Source organism: Geotrypetes seraphini, chromosome 3 (assembly GCF_902459505.1).
Source record: "Geotrypetes seraphini chromosome 3, aGeoSer1.1, whole genome shotgun sequence".
In the NCBI taxonomy this organism is placed as follows: domain Eukaryota; kingdom Metazoa; phylum Chordata; class Amphibia; order Gymnophiona; family Dermophiidae; genus Geotrypetes; species Geotrypetes seraphini.
In genome coordinates, this window is record NC_047086.1 from 183,528,252 (window position 1) to 183,549,603 (window position 21,352).

General features: G+C 42.3%; 1 protein-coding gene across 1 annotated transcript; it reads right to left on the reverse strand.

Annotated features, from left to right (window-relative positions):
* Nucleotides 1-5,932: 5,932 nt before the first annotated feature.
* On the reverse strand, nucleotides 5,933-16,323 carry LOC117357217 (olfactory receptor 1G1-like). Its single transcript, XM_033937588.1, has 2 exons — nucleotides 15,687-16,323; nucleotides 5,933-6,000 (listed from the first exon to the last, which is right to left on the reverse strand). The coding sequence occupies exons 1-2, from the start codon at nucleotides 16,249-16,251 to the stop codon at nucleotides 5,933-5,935; spliced, it is 633 nt and encodes a 210-aa protein (XP_033793479.1). The 5' UTR covers nucleotides 16,252-16,323.
* Between the last annotated feature and the right edge of the window lie 5,029 nt (nucleotides 16,324-21,352).

The following is a 21,352-nucleotide window of genomic DNA, read 5'->3' on the forward strand; positions in this document are numbered from 1 at the left end:
GTGGCCAAAACATGTACATGTCGAGTAAAGGAGCTATTGAAGTGAATAAAAGAGATTTGTGAACTATACAAAGCTCACCTGTCTTGATTGGACATCTCCACTGTTTGGCTGTGTATGATTTGTGGAAGTGACTCTCCTGTTCTGTACTAGGAAAAGGCACCATATTTCACCTTTTCACATCCAACATTTCATTTTCAGTCCGCAATGAATATCCTGGCCAATGGAAATACAAAACGTTATTATAGTACCAAGGAAATTGTCCATATATCCAATGGTGCAACTACATAATTATTTTGTATTTTATAAGAAATTGGATTGGGAGCCAATGAAGTTTTTTTAAGGCCGGTGAAATTTGCTAAAAGGTGGATATTCCCATCCGTACTCATGCAGCAGAATTCTGTTCTACCTGCAATGTCCACATTCAAGTACTGGTACGTGACACCTTCCTATCGACTCTTACACTGGCTGCCGATGGAGGCACGTGTGAAATTCAAGTTTGGTTGTTTTTGCTTCAAGGTACTCTATGGCTTAGCCCCTAAATATATAACAGACCTTTACTCTTTCACAACCAACAGCTCACACCCGAACTTTGTTTCTCCACCGGTTAGAGGCTGCAAATTTAAAAGTCATCACCAACATCTTCTCGCACATCAAGCAGTATTATGGGGTAAAGACCTTGAACAATTACTCGTGCCTACTACCTATGGAGAATTCAGGAAACGCCTAAAAACACATCTGTTCCTGAAATACTTAGGAAACCAACCTAATCAATCTTAATCCTCAACAAACGATCGCAAGAATTATCAATCACTAAGTCTGTACTTGTTGTAGTCACTCAATCTGTAACATTTCTAATCATTGTAAACCGCATAGAACTTCACGGTCCTGCGGTATATAAACTGTTATTATTATTATTACACTGCACAACAAAGTTTTTGCTTCCTGAACACTGCTGGGTGTTTCTTATAGAATTTTGGGTGCTGATCATGAATATTACATCAAAAATTACCCATCACGTACCATTTCAGAGAAATCTTCAATTTTGTCGTGATTTTTTCTTATATTTGGATGCAAACAATTTTTTCTCCCATAAGTGTCTTATCAACAACGGTTTGTGCCGCCTGGGTATGTCCATGCATAAAATCTAGCCAGGTTGGAAGCTGTTTTATGGAAGATGACATCCTGGGCATGTCTGGGCAGGTCTGAACGAGCTTGCGCTGTCTCACCATGCTATAATGGTGGCTTCCATACACCGATCCTGCTCATTTGGTTAATATAGATAGTCCGTGTGTGTATATAGTATCAGTATAGTAAAGTATAGTAGTATAGTAGCTGTAGCAATATAACAGTAAGTAAGCTTGATGCTATAGACGTTTTGGTGTCGGGCAATATGTCTCGTCGGTGTCGTAACAGCCGCGACACATTCTGCTATATCTGTGGGGAATATACACTTACGCCTCAGAGACGTTCGATGACTGCCCTTGTAAAGAAAGCCTATCATCTGTATTTTGGCTGCAAAATAGGTGATCAAGACAAGCAATGGGCGCCTCACATTTGCTGTGCGACATGTGCTGTTAGTCTGAGAGCCTGGCTCAGAGGTACTCGAAAGACGATGCCATTTGCTGTTCCGATGATATGGCGAGAACAGAAAGACCATGTGACGGACTGTTATTTCTGTTTGACTAATGTGTCTGGTTTCTCTGCCAAAAACAAGAAGTCAATTGAATATCCTAATCTGCCTTCAGCAATGAGACCCATGCCACATGATGACAGTCTTCCAGTTCCGAAACCACCAGAGGATTGGACCTTAGACGAACCAGATGAAGAAACTGCAGTGCAGGGTTCTAACAGTGACATTGACCCGGATTTTGAACCATCCTCATCAGGCGATCCACATCTGATAACACAGTCCGAATTGAACGATTTGGTCAGAGATTTGGGTCTGTCAAAAGCAAAAGCTGAGCTGCTAGGTTCGAGACTGCAGGAATGGTGTTTGCTATCACCAGGTACGAAAATTTCTGTGTTTCGAGACCGGCATCATGATATAACCAAATTTTTTGCACAAGTCGACAGTCTCTGTTTCTGTTGTGACATTGAAGGATTGTTCTCGGTCTTTGGTTGTGATCACAACCCGGAAGAGTGGCGTCTTTTCATTGATTCGTCAATGTTAAGCCTGAAAGCTGTTCTGTTGCACAATGGCAACGTTTATCCTTCAGTACCTGTTGGCTATGCAGCACATATGAAAGAAACATATGAGAATATGGAAATGTTACTAAAGTATGTCCAGTATACCAGGTATAACTGGAATATCTGTGGAGACCTCAAAGTCGTTGCTCTGTTACTAGGACTGCAGCTTGGCTATACAAAGTACTGCTGTTTCATCTGCGAATGGGACAGCCGAGACAGAGAGTCGCACTATTCTAGAAAGAACTGGCCACTCCGTAAAAAGTTAGTTCCAGGACAGAAAAATGTAGCACATGAATCGCTTGTTGACCCGACAAAGATATTTTTGCCTCCTCTTCACATTAAACTGGGACTCATGAAGAATTTTGTGAAAGCAATGAACAAGGAAGGGGAAGGTTTTCGTTATTTAAGACAGATGTTCCCAAGAATAACTGATGCCAAGATCAAAGAGGGTATTTTTGTTGGCCCCCAGATCAGACATGTTATGAGTGACAAGCGATTTGAAGATCTGTTAGTTGGGCCGGAAAAAATTGGCTGGAAAGCCTTGAAAGACGTTGTTGACAATTTTCTGGGCAATTACAGAGCCCCAAACTACATTCAGCTGGTAGACAAACTTCTCAAAGCATACAAGAGAATGAAGTGCAATATGTCACTCAAGATTCATTTCCTCCATTCACACTTGGACTTCTTCCCCGCAAATCTCGGTGCTGTGAGTGACGAGCACGGTGAAAGGTTTCATCAAGACATAGCTACGATGGAGAAACGATACCAGGGCAATTGGAATCCGTCAATGCTTGCCGACTATTGTTGGATGCTACAACGTGATGCACCAGACACTGAATATAAAAGAAACTCGGGAGCAAAACACTTTTAATTCTGTTTCATTTAGTCGCTTGTGCGAAACGTAAACTTGACTATATATTTTATTGTCAGTAAACATAAAAATGTCTATTTCTCATAGTTCTTACGTGATGCAGTAAAACCAAAACCATATTTGAGCATACCAAGTTGGTACCTGTCATAATCACCAAAAACTTTTCAGGAATCAAGACTTAACCAAAAAATTGTTGTGCAGTGTTATTAATACCCAAGTACACGGAATTGCAGTAGTCCAACCTTGACAAAACCAAACTTTGTAATATCTATTGAAAATCCCACCCAGACAGCACAGACATATCAGACACACAGTACCAAATATACATAAAGAATGAAAACATATATATATATATATATATATATAAAATGTAAGGCTTGCTCCACTGATGATAATTAAGTGGAATCGAAGGCTTGTGAAAACTATGCAAAGGAAATATTTTCAATTGGAGAATAATCCTATTCAAAAATTAAAAATATTACCAATATTAAAAAGTATGAAACAAGATGACCCAGGTGTGAAAACAAACATATATGGAAGGTTATGGGATTTGAAATGGTCTTCTCTGGTTTTCAACCTGGTACTCTAACTTCTAGACTATTTCTTCACTTTGAATAGCGTAACACCATTCTATGAATTTCAGCTGCAGCTCTTTTCCATCTTCAGAGCAAGATACTGTGCTAGGTTTTAACATTTAACTTTGCAGAACATGGTAGCGAGATTAATTTACTCTACCAGAACATTTGAGAGGGGAACACTTTGCTAATAAAGGCACATTAGCACCTATACAAGCCTGAATCATTTGAAATGTTTGAAATTTCATATGGAGATGCTCTACGATATATGTCCTAGCTTGTATCTCTTCCAACTTTTAAAAAATGCACTTCGGTTGAGAGATCAAATAACACTACATTTTCTGATTGGAAAAGGGATCAAATATATGAGGATTTTAAAGTCTTCTTTCCCCTTTTCTGCTGCAAAGATATGGAATGATCTTCCTGTAGATCTTAGACAATCTTCTGGTTATGTACAGTTTTGAAAATATCTTAAAACTTGGCTGTTTCAAAAACATATTGTATAATAAGAATTTTGAATAGCACATGATTACACTCTGCACATTCTCTAATTACGCCTAAATTATTTTATAGTTATTATCTGCATCGAACTTGTTAAGACATATGCAATCTATAAGTACTGTATTGGTATTGATAATACCAATACATTGAGGGCACCTAAGTTAATTGAGAAATACCGTTTGAAACAGTGAATGTAAAGTACCTAAATAAAAGGCACTGGAATCACACCTCCAGATGCACCTACCAGTGTCTAACATCACTATGGGTCTGGCAAATGCTGGAAGTGACGTTACGCATTATAAAGTGCCTACATAGATATGAGTCATGGCAAAGATAGGCACCAGAAACGTAGGCCTACATTTCTGGTGCCTATCTTTCAAAGAAGTGTGATTCTCTATATGGTGCCATTGCTTGAATGATTTATGATCGGCAGTCACTTTTTAGGTGGCTACCGATATCTGTACCGCTAAGAACCCTTAAGGACTTAGTAGCCAATAAAGTCCAAACTAAATCTCAAAAAAGAAAAAAAAGAGTTGGCTCGCAGTCAAAATTTTCCCAAAAGAAAAAGATTGAAAGGAAAAGTTTCAATAATAATGAAACTCAGCTTTAGTTGGTTTGTTAAGCAAACCTCTAATCTAAACACCGTTACTCCAGTGGACATCAGTATGAGCCATTTAAAAGGCGCCCAGTATGTGTTAAAGGCTCAGGCAGTGACTTTACGATGACTTGCATCACCTAGACAAAGTCTAGATAAAGGCTGCCTCATACATCATGTTGTCCTTAGTAAAAAAAGGGAAAACCTCAAATATGTGAAAATGAGTAAATAAGCAAATCCCTTTCAACCGATATCTGTGCCATATAGAGAATCCGAGCCTGATTGCATATCCCTTCCTTGAAACTATTTGTGAGGTGCTTATGTGAAATATCCAAAGTAACACCCACTTTCTGTACTAATGGTTTGAAAGACAATTCTACAACTTGGCACCTACAAATATTAGCCACCTATGTGTATAAGGGACACCAAATTTGTCAATTACACATGTAAGGTGAACTAAAATATATTCTATAAGTTAGCACCTAAATGCAAAGGGCTAGACCAGACATAGGCAATTCCGGTCCTTGAGGGCCGGAATCCAATCAGGTTTTCAGGATTTCCCCAATGAATATGCATGAGAACTATTTGCATGCACTGCTTTCAATGCATATTCATGGGGAAAATCCTGAAAACCCAATTGGATTCTGGCCCTCGAGGACCGGAGTTGCCCATGTCTGGGCTAGACACATGTTGACTGCAGATGGCAACATCCTTCCCCTCCCTGTAGTTTTTTCTTTAATTGATCTCTGTTTTTCAAATTATTGTAGTTCCTCCTCTTTTTCCATTTGTTCCTGTCCATCTTTGTCTGAGTTTATCATGTACAGTAGATCCTAATTGTCAAATGTTCACCCTTATTTTATATGATGAAAGCTGTATTTTTTATTGTACACCGCTCAGAAGTCTGAAATTTTAAATAAACTTGAAACTTGACATATGTGAGCAGAACATGGTTGGACTAATATTCAACTGAAAAAATATGATTCCTTCTCACCTTGCTACAATAGATGGTACAGGTTACCTATTAACACTCACATAACCTTCAAGCTATCATGTGTAATGTTCCACATCCAATTTGCAAACTCCACTGAGCCACTTATGAACCATTTCATCAACTCCTGGTCACTGCCAGTCAGAAACCTAAAACATTTCAATTAATCCTTCCCTCTTCCAAAGGTGTAACAGTACAAGCACATATTTAACTCACTACTCATCTACCTTGGCACCAAGATCTGCAATAATCTTCCAACAATTATCAAGAATAGCTTTTAATTCTGCAAAACACAATTATAGTTATAAATACACATATACACAGATTACATCTTGGACTGACTTACTGCTTGTATGTACAGGGCAGACAGTTGCTTTTCCTCAAGACTCAGACTATGAGTTTGCCTTATTATAAAAGACAGCAAATGCCTCTGAGACCTGATTGCTAAACCAAGGGAGGAAACCCTTACAAGATGACAGATAATTATGTTTGTTTAGTTTTAATACTGTTTTTAATAAATTAGAATTGACAATGCTATATTTGATAGACTAGTATTACATATCTTTATTAGTAGTTCTGTTGCCCTAAGGTAATTGATTCTGTTAATACAAGGGCTACATGTAAACATGATGGCAGATAAAAGCCAAATGGCCCATCCAGTCTGGCAATCTGCAGCATCCGCTATCTTCTCCTCTCCTTAAGAGATCCCACGTGCCTGACTCACGTTTTCTTACATTCAGACATAGGCCAGATGCACTAAAGTCAGCGATCGTCTAACCATCATCGCTAAACCGGTTTAACGACGATTGGATGTGCTGACCCAAAGCACAAAATGACTCACTCATTCTCCAATCCAGTCATGCAAATAAGGTCATTAATATTGAAATACCAAGTATACTAGCAGAGCGATTGATATTCTAACATGGCTCCGTGGGGGTGGGGGGTTGTTAATGGGGCAGATATCTGTGCCCATTTTTTAAAAAGGTCTGGTATGTTATAAATATATTAATGTCTATCGGTGGGACAGGTAAGCGACTGGTCTTAACCAGTCCCTTTTTTTCAATCACTAAAAGTGATCACCTTTCTTAAGAACATAAGAACATAAGCAGTGCCTCCGCCGGGTCAGACCATAGGTCCATCCTGCCCGGCAGTCCGCTCCCGCGGCGGCCCGAACAGGTCACGGCCTGTCTGAGTCACCAGAAGGGGCCCCCTTGCCACCTTGGTTTCCCATTGAGTTCTATCTTCCCATCGAAGTCCTATGGGAAACCAAGGTGGCAAGGGGGCCCCTTCTGGTGACTCAGACAGGCCGTGACCTGTTCGGGCCGCCGCGGGAGCGGACTGCCGGGCAGGATGGACCTATGGTCTGACCCGGCGGAGGCACTGCTTATGTTCTTATGTTCTTAAGAAAGGTGATCACTTTTAGTGATCGAAAAAAAGGGACTGGTTAAGACCAGTCGCTTACCTGTCCCACCGATAGACATTAATATATTTATAACATACCAGACCTTTTTAAAAAATGGGCACAGCTATCTGCCCCATTAACAACCCCCCACCCCCAACAACAACCGCAGTCCCCGAACCCCACACTCCCTCCTGCCACTGCAAAAAAAATCCCAACTGGATGCCTAGTCTTACAATTTCTTAAGATTTTCCTGTAATTTTCCACAGTCCTCATGTAAATATGTTAAAAAGCATTAGTCCCAATACAGATCCCTGTGGCACTCCACTGTTCACTCTCCTCCATTGAGAAAATTGGCCATTTAATCCTATTCTCTGTTTTCTGTCCAATAACCAATTCCTATTCCACAACAGAACGGTGCCTCCTTTCTCATGACTCATTAATTGTATCAGAAGTCGCTCATGAGAAACTTTGACAAAAGTTTTCTAAAAACCTGGATATACTATATCAACTGGCTGAACTTTATTCACATATTTATTCACACCTTCAAAGAAATGCAGCAAATTGGTGATGCAAGATCTCCCTTGGCTGAACCAATGCTGACTGTCCCATTAAACCATGTTTGTCTGCGTATTCGGTAATTTTATTTTTTATAATTGTTTTCACTAGGTTGCCCAGCTCAGATGTCAGGCTTCCTGGTTTGTAATATCCTTGATGATCCCTGGAACCCTTTTAAAAATTGAAGCAAAACTGGCCACCTTCCAATCTTCAGGTACTATATACAATTTTAGTGACAGGTTACAGAACACTATCAGTAGATCAGCAAAAAAACGTCTAAGTCCCCTTTTGGCCTAAGTCCTTAAACGTTCAAAGCAGAAGCATGGAAAGTGTCCATAACCAAAACAAACGTCCTTGTTTTGATTATGGCCTGCCTCTACTAAATGCCCAGATCACCACTATGTCTACAAGTGCACCCCCACGACGTCTACACTTTTTGGCCATAATGAACCAAAAAAACGCCTAAGCCCCAAATGTCCAACAGAAGGGCTTTTAGGCGAAAGAGGAGCCAGTCCTTCACCTAAAAGCTGGATTCTGTAACCGGTGTCTGTCAAAAACAACACCGGTTACAGAATCCCCCCCCCAAGCCCTCCTGCTATGTCAAACTGTAAACCCCCCCCCCCCCCGACAACATCGGAGCAAGAGGGAGCCCAAGCTCTCTTGCCACGGCGATCGTGCCCCCCCACCGAGTATGAGCAGGCCAGGAGGGAGCCCAAGCCCTCCTGGCCCCGGCGACCCCCCCTCCGACACAATGGGCCAGGAGAGAACCCAAGCTCTCCTGGCCCCAGCGACCCCCCCCCTCCAATACAACAGGCCAGGAGTGAGCCCAAGCTCTTCTGACCCCGGCGAGCCCCCCCTTCGATACAACGGGCCAGGAGGGAGCCCAAGCCCCCCTGGCCCCAACGACCCCCCTCTGATACAACGGGCCAGGAGAGAGACCAAGCTCTCCTGGCCCCGGCAACCCCCCCGCCTAACACAACGGGCCATGAGAGAGCCCAAGCTCTCCTGGCCCCGGCGATCCCTCCTCCGATACAACGGGCCAGGAGAGAGCCCAAGCTCTCCTGGCCCCAGCAACCCCCGTCTCCAATACAATGGGCCAGGAGGGATCCCAAGCCCCCTGGACCCAGCGACCCCCTATCCCCATCCCCCACTGCAATACGGGCAGGAGGGATCCCAGGCCCTCCTGACCTCAAGACAACTCCCCTCCCCCCAACACCCGCCCCCCCGAACCTCTGATCAGACCTCCCCGCCGACCTGTGACCCCCCCGGCCGACCCCACCCCACCACCCCACCCCTTCCACATAGCTGCAAGTTGGCCAGACGGACGAATGCCAAGCTTGCCCTTCTGGCAGGCCAGTCGGGTCCAGAATGCTGAATGTAAGTGTGGGGGAGAGGGGGGACAGACGCTGAATGGAAGTATGGGGAGGAGGCAGACATTGAATGGAAGGGGGCTGAGAGAGGGGAGTAGACGCTGGAAGGAAGTTGCGAGGAGAAAGAAAAAAGGGCACATGCTGGATTGGGAGAAGAGAATAGAGTTAGATACTGGAAGGGATGAGGGAAAGAGGTGGCAAACTATAGGTAGACACATTGAAAGAGGGAAAATGAGGACTGAATAGTAAGAGAGGATTTAGACAGAGGCAGAAAATAAATTGAGAAGGAAGAACAGGAGATAAGGAGCGAAGAGAGAGAAGCCAGAGCAGGGGAGAAGGGGAGGAGACAGATACCACACCTGGGAGGAGGAAGGAGACAGATACCAGATCTGAGTGGAGGAAAGGAGGAGAGAGAAAAGATGCTAAAATCTGCTAGGAGGGAGGGAGAAATAGAAGGGAAGAAGACAGATGCCACACCATGGGGGGAGCGGAGAGAAGTAGATGGATACCACCCCAATGAAGGGGGGGGGAGATGGAAGGGAGAGGCAGATAGTTTCTGGAAGAGGCATAGAAAGAGAGCAGATGCGATATGGAAGAGGCAGAGAGAGGGCAGACAGTGGATGGAAGGAAGAGAATGAGGAGAAGATGAGGAAAGCAGAAACCAGACAACAAAGGTGGAAAAAAAAATCTCAGTTTTATTTATTTTTGCTTTAGGATAAAGTATTATTGTAGCTGTGTTGATAATTGTTTATTAATAGAAAATGGAAATAAGGCGATCCTGTTTATTGAACTAATTTTAATACATTTTTTTTACTAATTCAGAGACCATAACTCCTTTCCTCAGGTCAGGACAGGGATACTGTAACAGCAGTATAATTTACTGACCTGAAGAAAGAGGTTTTAACCTCTGAAAGCTAATTGAGAAATGTATTAGTCCAATAAAATCATGGGTACTAAATTTTCTTCCTGCCATCCGCCATGCCTCCTACCCAAATGCAAAATATAAATTGGTGTCTAGGAAGGAAGGGGGGATTTGTTCAGAGATGTTTAGAGGTTGCATAGAAGAAAAACTGTACACTAGCACTGTTTTGAATTTTAAGATAAAAGAAATAAAGTGGAAATAAAGAATCAAATAAGAAAATGGGTATATAAATGGGGCGGGGCGGGGTAGAGCAGGGGGCCCAGTGAACTTGTGTGTCTAGGGGCCCTTGATGAATTAAACCTGCCCTGCTTGGCTCTCCTTCTAACATACTTCCTTGTCCCACAACCCAAAAGTCCCTGGTCCCACGACCCTGGCCCCACAACCCAGGACAAGCAGGCAGGTTGGACAAACTGCTCATGCTGGCATAGAGCTAGAGGTGCTGGGGGAAGGGAAGACACGTGTGTGTGGTGGGGGAGGGGCAGAAAGGAGTAGGGATACGGAGAGGCTCTCTCAAAAGCTCATCATAAAATGCATTATTATTACAATAAAAAAGGTATTACCTTATTTCCTTTGTTTTATTTCTTTATATTACCTTGAATAATCACCAGTAACAGAGAAATGCCCTCATACAAAGTTATGCCTTGTGTGTGTATATTCTGTGTGAGTGCACACATGTTTTATATGGTGTGTACATACTGCACAACTCTATCTACGCTTTATCTAAACTACTCTCTTAGAAACTGGAGGAGAGGCCCTGGTGCCCCCCTGCAAAAACAGTGCCCGGGGGTGGGCTGCCTCTCCCCCCCCCCACCCGCGTTACTATGTCACTGCTCAGGATAGTACACATTTTAGTGTGTGAAAATTTGCGTGCAATTTGTAGAATCCGGTGGTATATGTAGGCACTTTCTCTGGCACCAGTGACAGCTTGGTGACTGAGCACTAATTTAAATACACAGTACAAGCCCATTCTCCACACCTAACCTGCCCAATTTGTGCCATATTTGCTGAAAGGATATTAAGGGGCCAGTAGATGAATTAGCATGCAAAACTGTCATACCATCTTAGTAATGGTTATCACAGCTATGACAGTTACTAACATTTACTACATTCTAATTCACATGCTAACTTTTCAGTGAACATTAGTAAAAGGGCCCCTTGAATTGTTTACATCAAATTAATTTGAGGAAGATGTTACTTTTCCAAAGAAAAAGGAAGTACGTAAAGTATAACTTAGAATAACCATTATAACTGTGACACCCTCCCCCTGAAAATACCTCTGCTACAGAGTGGAGGGTATAGGATTTTCCGGGAGTCACTGAGTTGTGTGAGAGTATGGATGGTAAAGAGCAGTAGGTTGAGCTTGAGGCCCCTATGCCTGAATTGGAGAGGGGGAGGTATAAAAGGGAAGCAATGAGTGAATTCAAGGCTTTTGGCCGTAGGATTGAGGATTCTCCCACCAATGTCTAGTGTACCTGAAATGCTAATTGCTTGTGGGGAGAAAGTCTATAAATATGTTTGCAGCAGAACAGACACCAGAGAGGAGAAAGAGGGAGCCTAGTAGGTTCATCAAAGAGAGGAGAAAAAGACTTTATTTTTCAAAAGTGATTACCAGGAGAGGACAGAGAGTGTGAATGTCTGAAAGGACTGTAACATCTGTCTACTTTGGACCAAACTAGATTGTATACTCGAAGAAGTAAATAGTTCTGCATTGGCTCTTCAATCAAGTTCAATTAAAAGTTCCAGTTATCAACTGCATCCTGGTCTCAACTTGATTTCTTGGCAAGTAATTAAGTGAAAGACTGAATGAATGTGATTGAAGCCTGGGACTGTGATCCATTGGCCTACCGGAGTAAATTCATCCCTGGCCTACGCCCAGCTTGGTGAATTTTAAGAGCTGTGCCCCACTAAAGAAAATATATATTTTTTTGTGAGTCCTGGTTGTGAGTGCCTGACACAGTGAACTGGCTGGAGTCCACTGACTGGCCGCGAGGTAGAACCAGGATTACATAAATATGAGGGGTCTTCAAAAAGTCTCAGCACTTTCATATTTTCATGGGAAATGGTTGGGGTGGGAGAAATGGTAAGAGAGAGTGTCATAGAATGTGATGTGACTAGTCAGTCAGGTAAAACAGTGTGATTATGTGGAAAAGTGATATAATTTGCTTTTGAGATATTTAATAAAAAGTGTTTAAAAAGTTTAGCACTTTTATTTTTTTTTAAGATCCCTCGTACAGATGTACATATCGTGCTCCAATATTACTTTTCTATTAATACCAATAGTACAGTAAAAACACATATAAAATTATATTTTTGAATATAAGGATTTGTGGGAAATGTGGAGTCTGTTTGAATTAAATAGTACTAGTAGTAATTTTTTTTATTATTATTGGAGTGAATGTATATATCTTCAAAATTATATGGAAGTAATTGTATAACAAATGACAGGTGAAAAATGTGCCTAATATATGTCTATTTTATAACAGGCTCTCTCAAAAGCTCATCATAAAATACACTGAGTTAGTCCAATAAAAAAGGTATTACTTTATTTCCTTTGTTTTTTTGTTTTATTTCTTTATATACCTTGAATAATCACCAAAGTTATGCTTTCTGTGTATATTCTGTGTGAGTGTACACGTTTTATATAGTGTGCACATACTGTATAACTTTATCTCTTCTTTATCTAAACTACACTCTTAAAAATGCCTCTATAGTTCACGCAAGTCAGAATAGGGATGTTCACATCAGAACATCCCAAATGGACATCCACCTTGCATGTATTTTTGAAGAGGAAATACATGAGATGGATGCCTGTGTGCTAGAAACGTCCAGCACGAACTAAAAACTGGCACGGCCAAATAATAAATGGGAAAACAAGGAACGTGGACATCAGTATGGCAGAATTAGAAAATGAATCAAAAAATATATAGGTTCCACATGCAATTGGATTAGTTTAAACAAGAGGAAAAGACCTCAGAAGCCTGCACCATATAAAATATTCAATTCAAACTATGGTTTTTCAGCAGGACAGGTTCTCTATCATTGGTCTCAAAAACCTCTTATGACCGATTAGCAAAACTTTTACATTTGTGTATTAAACACGTAACTTTTAATCGGTAATGAAATGCACTTATCTGAATTAATGATAAGAGCCCGACGGGACCCGTTTCGCCAGGGTATTGGCTTCGTCGGAGGACTTTTTTTGATAGCCAAAAAGCAAAAGAAAAAAGACAAGTGCCCAAATTATATTCTATCGATTAGATAAGTGTAAAATACAATTGACTCAATATTTACACGAAATAGTACTCACTGCATTCAGTCTGAACTTGCTAGCACATCAAAAAAGGGCGCCTATATATTTTTTGATTTGTTATCTACATTGGAGAGGTTCCATTCCATTTCAATTCTGGCCACATATCTGTCCATGAAGAGCACAGGAATAGTCCAAGTTCAAGTTCTACTTTAACTTTTTTTTTTTTTTTTTTAATTGTGAGTCCTCCAGCAACAGACAATTACCTAATTTACCTAAATGTATACCACTTCATTCATCTTCAGGCTCAAAAGGTGGCTTATATACCCCTTTTTAAAAAAAGAGCAGAAGTGGATTTTAGCACAGGCTGGCATGCTGAATGCTCTGCGTTGCCCCCAACTCTCATAGGAACTTTCTGAGTGTCAGGAGCAGCACAGAACATTCAGCATGCCGGCCTGCACTAAAAAACGCTTTTGCGGTTTTGTAAAAAGAGGGGGGTGGGTGGGAGGTGATATTTAGGTCACATAATTGACCAATATTCAAAATGATTTAGCTGGCAATTGACCAGTTAAATCGTTTGGTCATGGCTAGCTGCTAATATTCAGCGGCACTTAACTGTTAGCAATGAATATAAAGTCAACTATCTTGGGGGGATTCTAGGGGTGGAGTCAGCACTTGCCTGTTTGAGTGATGATATTCAATACTTAAGTATCTGGGTTAGCACAAAGATGGGACTACATAAATCACAGTCCTATCTTTATATGATAACCCTTGCCCACTTAAATGATGAATGTTGATTTAAGTGGTTATGTATTAGCTAGTTTAAAAATAACCAGCTATTCAAAGCCAAAGCCTGCACAGGTTCTGTCTTTGAACATCTGGGAATAATGCCCTCAGTGTGAGCAAAATGAATATTGACCCCTATGTATTTTCTGTTTCTGGAGGATGCACAATTAAAAAAAAAATAAATTAAAAAAAAATTAAAAAAGAGGGCTAATGTGGGATTTGAATCTAGTTCCTTTGGTTTACAGCCTACTGTATTGACGATTAGGCTACTCTTCAGATCTATATGCTGCTCTATTCAGAATGCCCATAATACCTGAACTTGTCATAGAGCCTGGTATTCTTTTCCACTTTCAGAGGAGAGGGAGGGGAACAGCAAGCACTGAGGGATTATACATAGAAACCCAGCCCATGTGAGCTTTGAGGCACCTGGGCCAATCAGGCATTAAGGCCCGCCATTCTGAGGTTGGCAGGCCTGCCGGATGGACGGGCTTGGGACCCGTCCGTCTGTCCAATTTTTTTTAAGGTATAGGGAGTGTCGGGGGTGGGGGGTGGTGTCATGGGGTCTCGCAGGTCGGCGGGTGGGGGGTGTTCGGCGGGCCGATCGGGGGTTTGGGGGCAGTCATGGGGGGGGGCTCTGTCATGGCAGGAGGGCCTGGGATCCCTCCTGCCCGTATCTTAGTGGGGATGGGAGGTAGGATGCTCGCTGGGGCAGGAGGGGTTGCGCTCCCTCCTGCCTAGATCGGATTGGTGGGGTGGAGTGGTCGCTGGGGCAGGAGGGCTTGGGTTCCCTCCTGCCCAGATTGTGTTGGGGGGAGGGGTAGATCACAGCAGGAGAGATGGCTTGGGACCCGTCCGTCTGTCCAATTTTTTTTAAGGTAAAGGGAGTGTCGGGGTGGGGGTGGTGTCATGGGGTCAGTGGGGGGGGGGGTCTCGCAGGTCGGTGGGTGGGGGGTGTTCGGCGGGCCGATCAGGGGTTTGGGGGCGGTCATGGGGGGGGGGGGGCTCTGTCATGGAAGGAGGGCCTGGGATCCCTCCTGCCCGTATCTTAGTGGGGATGAGAGGTAGGATGCTCGCTGGGGCAGGAGGGGTTGGGCTCCCTCCTGCCTAGATCGGATTGGTGGGGTGGAGAGGTCGCTGGGGCAGGAGGTCTTCTTCTCCCTCCTGTCCAGATTGTGTTGGGGGGAGGGGTGGATCACAGCAGGAGAGATGGCTCATCTCTCCTGCTGCGATAGCAATCCCAAGTGCCGCATTTGGTGGCACTTGGTGGTATCGCTACCGTGGCAGGGAAGATGAGCCATCTCTCCTGCCGCAATCGGTGCTGGGGACGGGTGGTATGGATTCTGTAACTGGTGTTGTTTTTGGCAGACACCAGATACAGAATCCAGTTTTTAGGCAAAGGACTGGCTCCTCCTTCACCTAAAAGCTCTTGTGTTGGGCGTTTAGAATAGGCTTTTTTTATGTTCATTATATGTGGTAAGTGTAGATATAGTGGTGGTCTGGGTGTTTAAACAGCTGAACGTAGAGGCAGGCCATTATTAGAAAAAACCTCCATTTGGATGTTTTTTTTTTGAGAATGGATATTTTCCCTGGTTCTACTTTCAACGTTTAGAGTCTTAGATCAAAAGGGAACCTATATGACTTTTTTTTATCATGCCCCTCCACGTGAAATCCATACAGTTGTTTCTACTTACAAGTTTAGTCAGAGCTTTTTTCACATCTACATTTCTCAGGCTATACACAATGGGGTTTAACATTGGAATCAGAGCTGTATATAGCAAGGAAAACAGTTTGTCTTGTTTTGGTGAATACATTGAAGGTGGTCTCATGTAAACACACAACAGAGTCCCATAGAATAGAATGACGACTGTGAGATGGGAGGAACAGGTGGAGAAGGCTCTGCACCTCCCTCTTGCAGAATGGATTTTCAGGATGGTGGAGATGATATAAATGTAGGATATCAAAGTTAATGCATTTGGAGCAACTGCCAGAAACACCCCTTCAAGAAATAACACAATTTCTATTGTGTGCAAATCACTGCAAGAGAGTTTTGTGAGCGCTTCAAAATCACAGAAGAAATGGTTAATCTCATTGCCCTCACAGAAAGAAAACTGAGTTGTCAAAACAGTACTAGGTATCACGTCCAGAAAGCCAAGTATCCAAGATGCAGATGCCAGAAGGACACAGACTCTCCGATTCATGATGAGAACATAGCGTAAAGGATTGCAGATTGCAACATAACGATCAAAGGCCATGGCAGTAAGAAGGAAAATTTCTGTACTAATGAAAGACAAGAACAAGTAGAGTTGAGTTATACATAAAGAAAAAGAAATCAGTGTCTCCTTTTTCATAAAGCTGTGCAGCAGTGTACAAAGAGTGACAGAGGTGTTAGAGAAATCTAGAAAGGACAAGTTACAGAGGAAGAAATACATGGGCTTTTGCAAGTGATGGTCAGCACAAACTAACATTATAAACATCAAGTTTCCCAGTACAGAGATCAGAAAGACTGGGGAAACTGTTACAGAGATAAGAAGCTGCAGGTGAGGATGGTCAGAGAATCCCAGGAGAATAAATTCTGCAACTGAGGTCTTGTTTTCCTTTCCCATTTGTTCAGTGTTCTTATTCTATAGAGATTAAGGAATAAAAAAATATAGAAAATAACAGAAGAAAATACTTGTAGTTTCATAGCAGATGACGGGCTATCAATAGCAGTAAATCATGTAAATATTCTGTACATGTCCCAGAAAATAAACTGTCAGGTAGTCTGCAAGTTCTAAAAGAAATGGAGGCGTTGGAGCAGAGAAGGTAATGAGAACATAGAAAACTTTATTATTAAATGAAATTCCAAAAATAATAAAAAAGGCTGATATTGCCATATTCCATCCAGTAGCATTATTTATCACCAGCCGCAGAGTAAAAGTTCATAAACTTGCATTGAATCTTATAGTTCTGCAAGAAGTGAGTAAAAAAAAAAAACCCCTCTAACGCGTCTTCATACAAGGGGGGGGGGGCAGGGGGGTTAAATTTGGCCCCAATATTTAGTGCTGAGCCTAATCTAGCTACCAGCATGGAATGTGGGACTTTTAAGCTGCTGAAAGTTATCTGGATCTGGCTAATATTCAGTACTGGTACCAGGAAAACTGAATAAGTTAGAACTGCTCTTTATCTCAGCATTGCACCCCCATCTCTGCTCCTGGACTCCTGGACCACCTGTCACAAAAGGGCAGTCATTCAACAGAACTTTCTGGTATTGAGCTGAATGAATTTCTGCTCCCAACCTGAACCATATGGCTTATTGTATGTATTTAATTTTTATATATGAGGGTATCCTAAACACTTTACACTGAATGGTTATCAGGTAGTCTATTTCTCTCTCTGTCCTGGTAGGCTCTCAATCTAACTTTGGTACCTGGGGCAATGCAGGGTTAAGTGACTTGCCCAAGGTCATAAGGAGCAGGGCTAGAATTAAACCTGCAACTTCAGGGTGCTGAGGCATCTGTTCTAACCACTAGGCTACTCCTCCACTCAACAGGACATTCTCTTACCAGGTTAAACCACATTGAAGATCTATCATATCATTAATATCATATTCTTCTGAGTTACTTACTGCTTGCATGTATAGGACAGACAACAGCTCCTTCCTAAAATGCTCACAGGTTGTGAATCTGACTTCTTAAAACACTGGAAATGCAACTGGGATCTGATCACCAGAACATGGGGGAATTCACACCTCCAGTGGCTCAGTGGATATATGATTAAGCTTGTTTGTTTTTAAAGATCTATTATTATTATTATAACTTTATAGCCCGACATACTTTATTATTATTATTATTATTTATTTATTTATAACTTTTAAATAAAGTTCACAAGAATACATCTTGCTGCATGAAACACAGAGAAGGAAAATTATTCAGAATGAAAATTCTTATAAAATATCCAAATCTTAATCCCCCTTCTTAGATCACAATAATAATAAGGTTAGTCAACGTATATAATAAGGAGAAATTAAATACATAATCATTATGGGGAAAAGGCTTAGCGTGATTCAACGACTGAATTATTCTAAACAGTCCCCTTTTCCAATCATTCCTTAACGATTTTCTTAATTTCTAGAAACTGCTTCAAGTGTTCTGGAGAATAAAATGTATATTTGACACCGAAGTACCTAACCAGGAACTTACAGGGATACGCAAGAAGAAATGTAGCTCCTAACTTAATTGTCTCTTGACGTAATGAAAGAAAATCCTTTCTTCGCTCCTGAGTAGTGTTAGAAACATCAGGATACAACCATATTTTCTGACCTCCAAATAACTTCTGAGAGTTCTTGACATATAATTCCAAGATCATATTTGCGTCCTGTTCAAAAACAAAAGACACCAAAAGAGTAGCTCTCTCCGTGTCAGCTGTTAAAGTTTGTTCAAGAAGTAAAGACACATTTTCAAAGTCAATCTGAGGCTCTTGACCATTCTTTTTTACTGATTCCTTTTGTGAAACCTTTCTGTTTGGCAAATAGTAAATTTTATTAATTGGAGGAATATTGTTTAGAGGTATTTTTAAATTCTCAGTTAAGTATTTCTTAAGAAAATCAAAAGGTAAAACAACTGGAGCAAGAGGAAAATTCAGGAAGTGAAGATTTAACCGCCGATTATAATTTTCTATCTGTTCAAGTTTCCTGTGAATTAAGGTATTATCCTTAATTGTTGCTACTTTGAACTGCTGCAATTGTAGTATCTCTTCCTGGCCTGGACAAAAAACTCTATTTTCATCGAATACAGTCTCAGTTAAACTATCCAACTTAGTTGCAATATTAAGAACATAAGAACATAAGCAATGCCTCTGCTGGGTCAGACCTGAGGTCCATCATGCCCAGCAGTCTGCTCATGTGGCGGCCCAACAGGTCCAGGACCTGTGCAGTAATCCTCTATCTATACCCCTCTATTCCCTTTTCCAGCAGGAAATTGTCCAATCCTTTCTTGAACCCCAGTACCGTACTCTGCCCTATTACGCTCTCTGGAAGCGCATTCCAGGTGTCCACCACACGTTGGGTAAAGAAGAACTTCCTAGCATTCGTTTTGAATCTGTCCCCTTTCAACTTTTCTGAATGCCCTCTTGTTCTTTTATTATTTGAAAGTTTGAAGAATCTGTCCCTCTCTACTCTCTCTATGCCCTTCATGATCTTATGTCTCTATCATATCCCCTCTAAGTCTCCTCTTCTCCAGGGAAAAGAGACCCAGTTTCTCCAATCTCTCAGCGTATGAAAGGTTTTCCATCCTCTTTATCAGATGTGTCACTCTCCTCTGAACTCTCTCAAGTAACGCCATGTCCTTCTTAAGGTACGGCGACCAATATTGGACGCAGTACTCCAGATGCGGACGCACCATCGCCCGATACAACGGCAGGATAACTTCTTTCGTTCTGGTTGTAATACCCTTCTTGATTATGCCCAGCATTCTGTTTGCCTTCTTAGCGGCTGCTGCGCACTGTGCCATCGGCTTCATTGTCATGTCCACCATTACCCCCAAGTCCCTTTCTTGGGTACTCTCATTTAATAACATCTCTCCTATCGTATAGTTGTACCTCGGGTTTCTGTTTCCCACATGTAATACTTTACATTTCTCAACGTTGAACTTCATCTGCCATCTCGTCGCCCATTCCCCTAGTTTGTTCAAGTCCCTTTGCAATTCTTCGCAATCCTCTTTAGTCCGAGCTCCACTAAATAGTTTGGTGTCATCCGCAAATTTTATTATCTCACACTTCGTCCCTGTTTCTAGATCATTTATGAACATATTAAATAGCAGCGGCCCGAGCACCGAGCCCTGCGGGACCCCACTCGTGACCCTCCTCCAGTCCGAGTAGTGGCCCTTCACTCATACCCTCTGTTTCCTACCCACCAACCAGTTTCTGATCCATCTATGTACATCTCCTTCCACCCCATGGTTCTTCAGTTTCCGAAGTAGGCGTTCATGGGGCACCTTGTCAAAGGCTTTTTGGAAATCTAGATGATGTCTATGGGGTCTCCTTTGTCCATCCGTTTGTTAATTCCTTTGAAGAAGTGCAATAAGTTCGTTAGGCACGATCTCCCCTTGCAGAAACCATGTTGGCTGGTTATCAGAAGTTACCTCTTCTGTGGACTTGGACATTTTAGTCTCCATCCGTTGGAGCAGCTGCCAGATATCATTCAAGGAAGCCTCCATGGGAGCTGGTACTACAACCCTCTTGATTGTAGCCATCAGCTGTTCTGCTGTTAATGCTGTGCCCTCGCTGGGAGACCCCGTGCATCCACTTCCTGGATCACGAGTCTCATGCCCCAGAGCCCCGGTTACAGCTGGACATGGAGGGTTAAGGGAGGGCGGAGGTGATAGAGATGTTTCAAGGCCCGAAAGGGTGATAGGCTCTCCCAAACCTACGTCCAACGCCAGGCTATTCAGATCTCTGGATACTTGTGTCATCGTTGATAGAGCTGCAAAGAAGTGATCGACCGTCTGCTGGACTGGGGTAGACGCAAGAGTCTGTGAGGGCATGGCTCTAATCATCCCCTTCCTCTTCGCATGCGGCATAGCAGCAACGCTGAAAACATACAGTGATCGAAAAGCAGGTAATGAGGACGGGAACTCCAGCAGTTGCCATATCTTAACTGCGTCTTACTCCCAGCTCACACGCCACCACCATCTTGACTCCAAATCTGCCCTCCCGTCATACTTTTTCAGTTCAAGATGGTATACAGTATTACAGCTAACAAAGTGAATACAATTTACAGGTATACAGTATTGCAGCGAACAAAAGTGATTGCAAGGTGCAGGTATGGCTATAAGTACTGGCTTGTAGCTAGTATATGAGTATTGGGTTATGACTGCATAGGTTTGGGTGGGAAAGGAGAGGGGAAGGGAATGGGGAGAAGGAGAAGTTGGGGAGAGTTATTCAGGTTATGGAAGGTAGGTGAATTCAAACAAATTTGTCTAATAGGTAGGTTTTCATTGTTTTTCTGAAAGATTGGTATGTGGGGGAATTCAGGAGGAGGTTACTTAGGGTGTTGTTCAAGATGCCTGCTTGGAAGGATAGTGTCCTATCGAGGAATCTTTTGAATTGGCATCCCTTGGGGTTTGAGAAAGCAAATAGTAATGGTCTGCAGGAGAGGTGGGGTTTGTCCTGTAGGACAAAGTGTCTCAGAAGATAGGTGGGTGAAGTGCCAAAGAGTGTCTTGTAATATAGGCACCCAAATTTGAAGATAATTCTGGCCTCGATCGGTAGCTAATAGAGTTTTTTGAAATATGGGGCGATGTGGTCTGATTTTCTCAGTCCAAAGATCAACCGTACCACCATGTTTTGGATCGTTCTCAGTCTTTTTAAGGTTTTTTG

Coding starts and splice junctions, on each gene's coding strand:
- LOC117357217 (XM_033937588.1), bottom strand. CDS start 16,251: ATGGCCTTTGATCGTTATGTTGCAATCTGCAATCCTTTACGCTATGTT. Junction 6,001..15,686: donor AGCTCTGACTAAACTTGTAA/GTAGAAACAACT, acceptor TGTGTTTTGCAG/AATTAAAAGCTATTCTTGAT.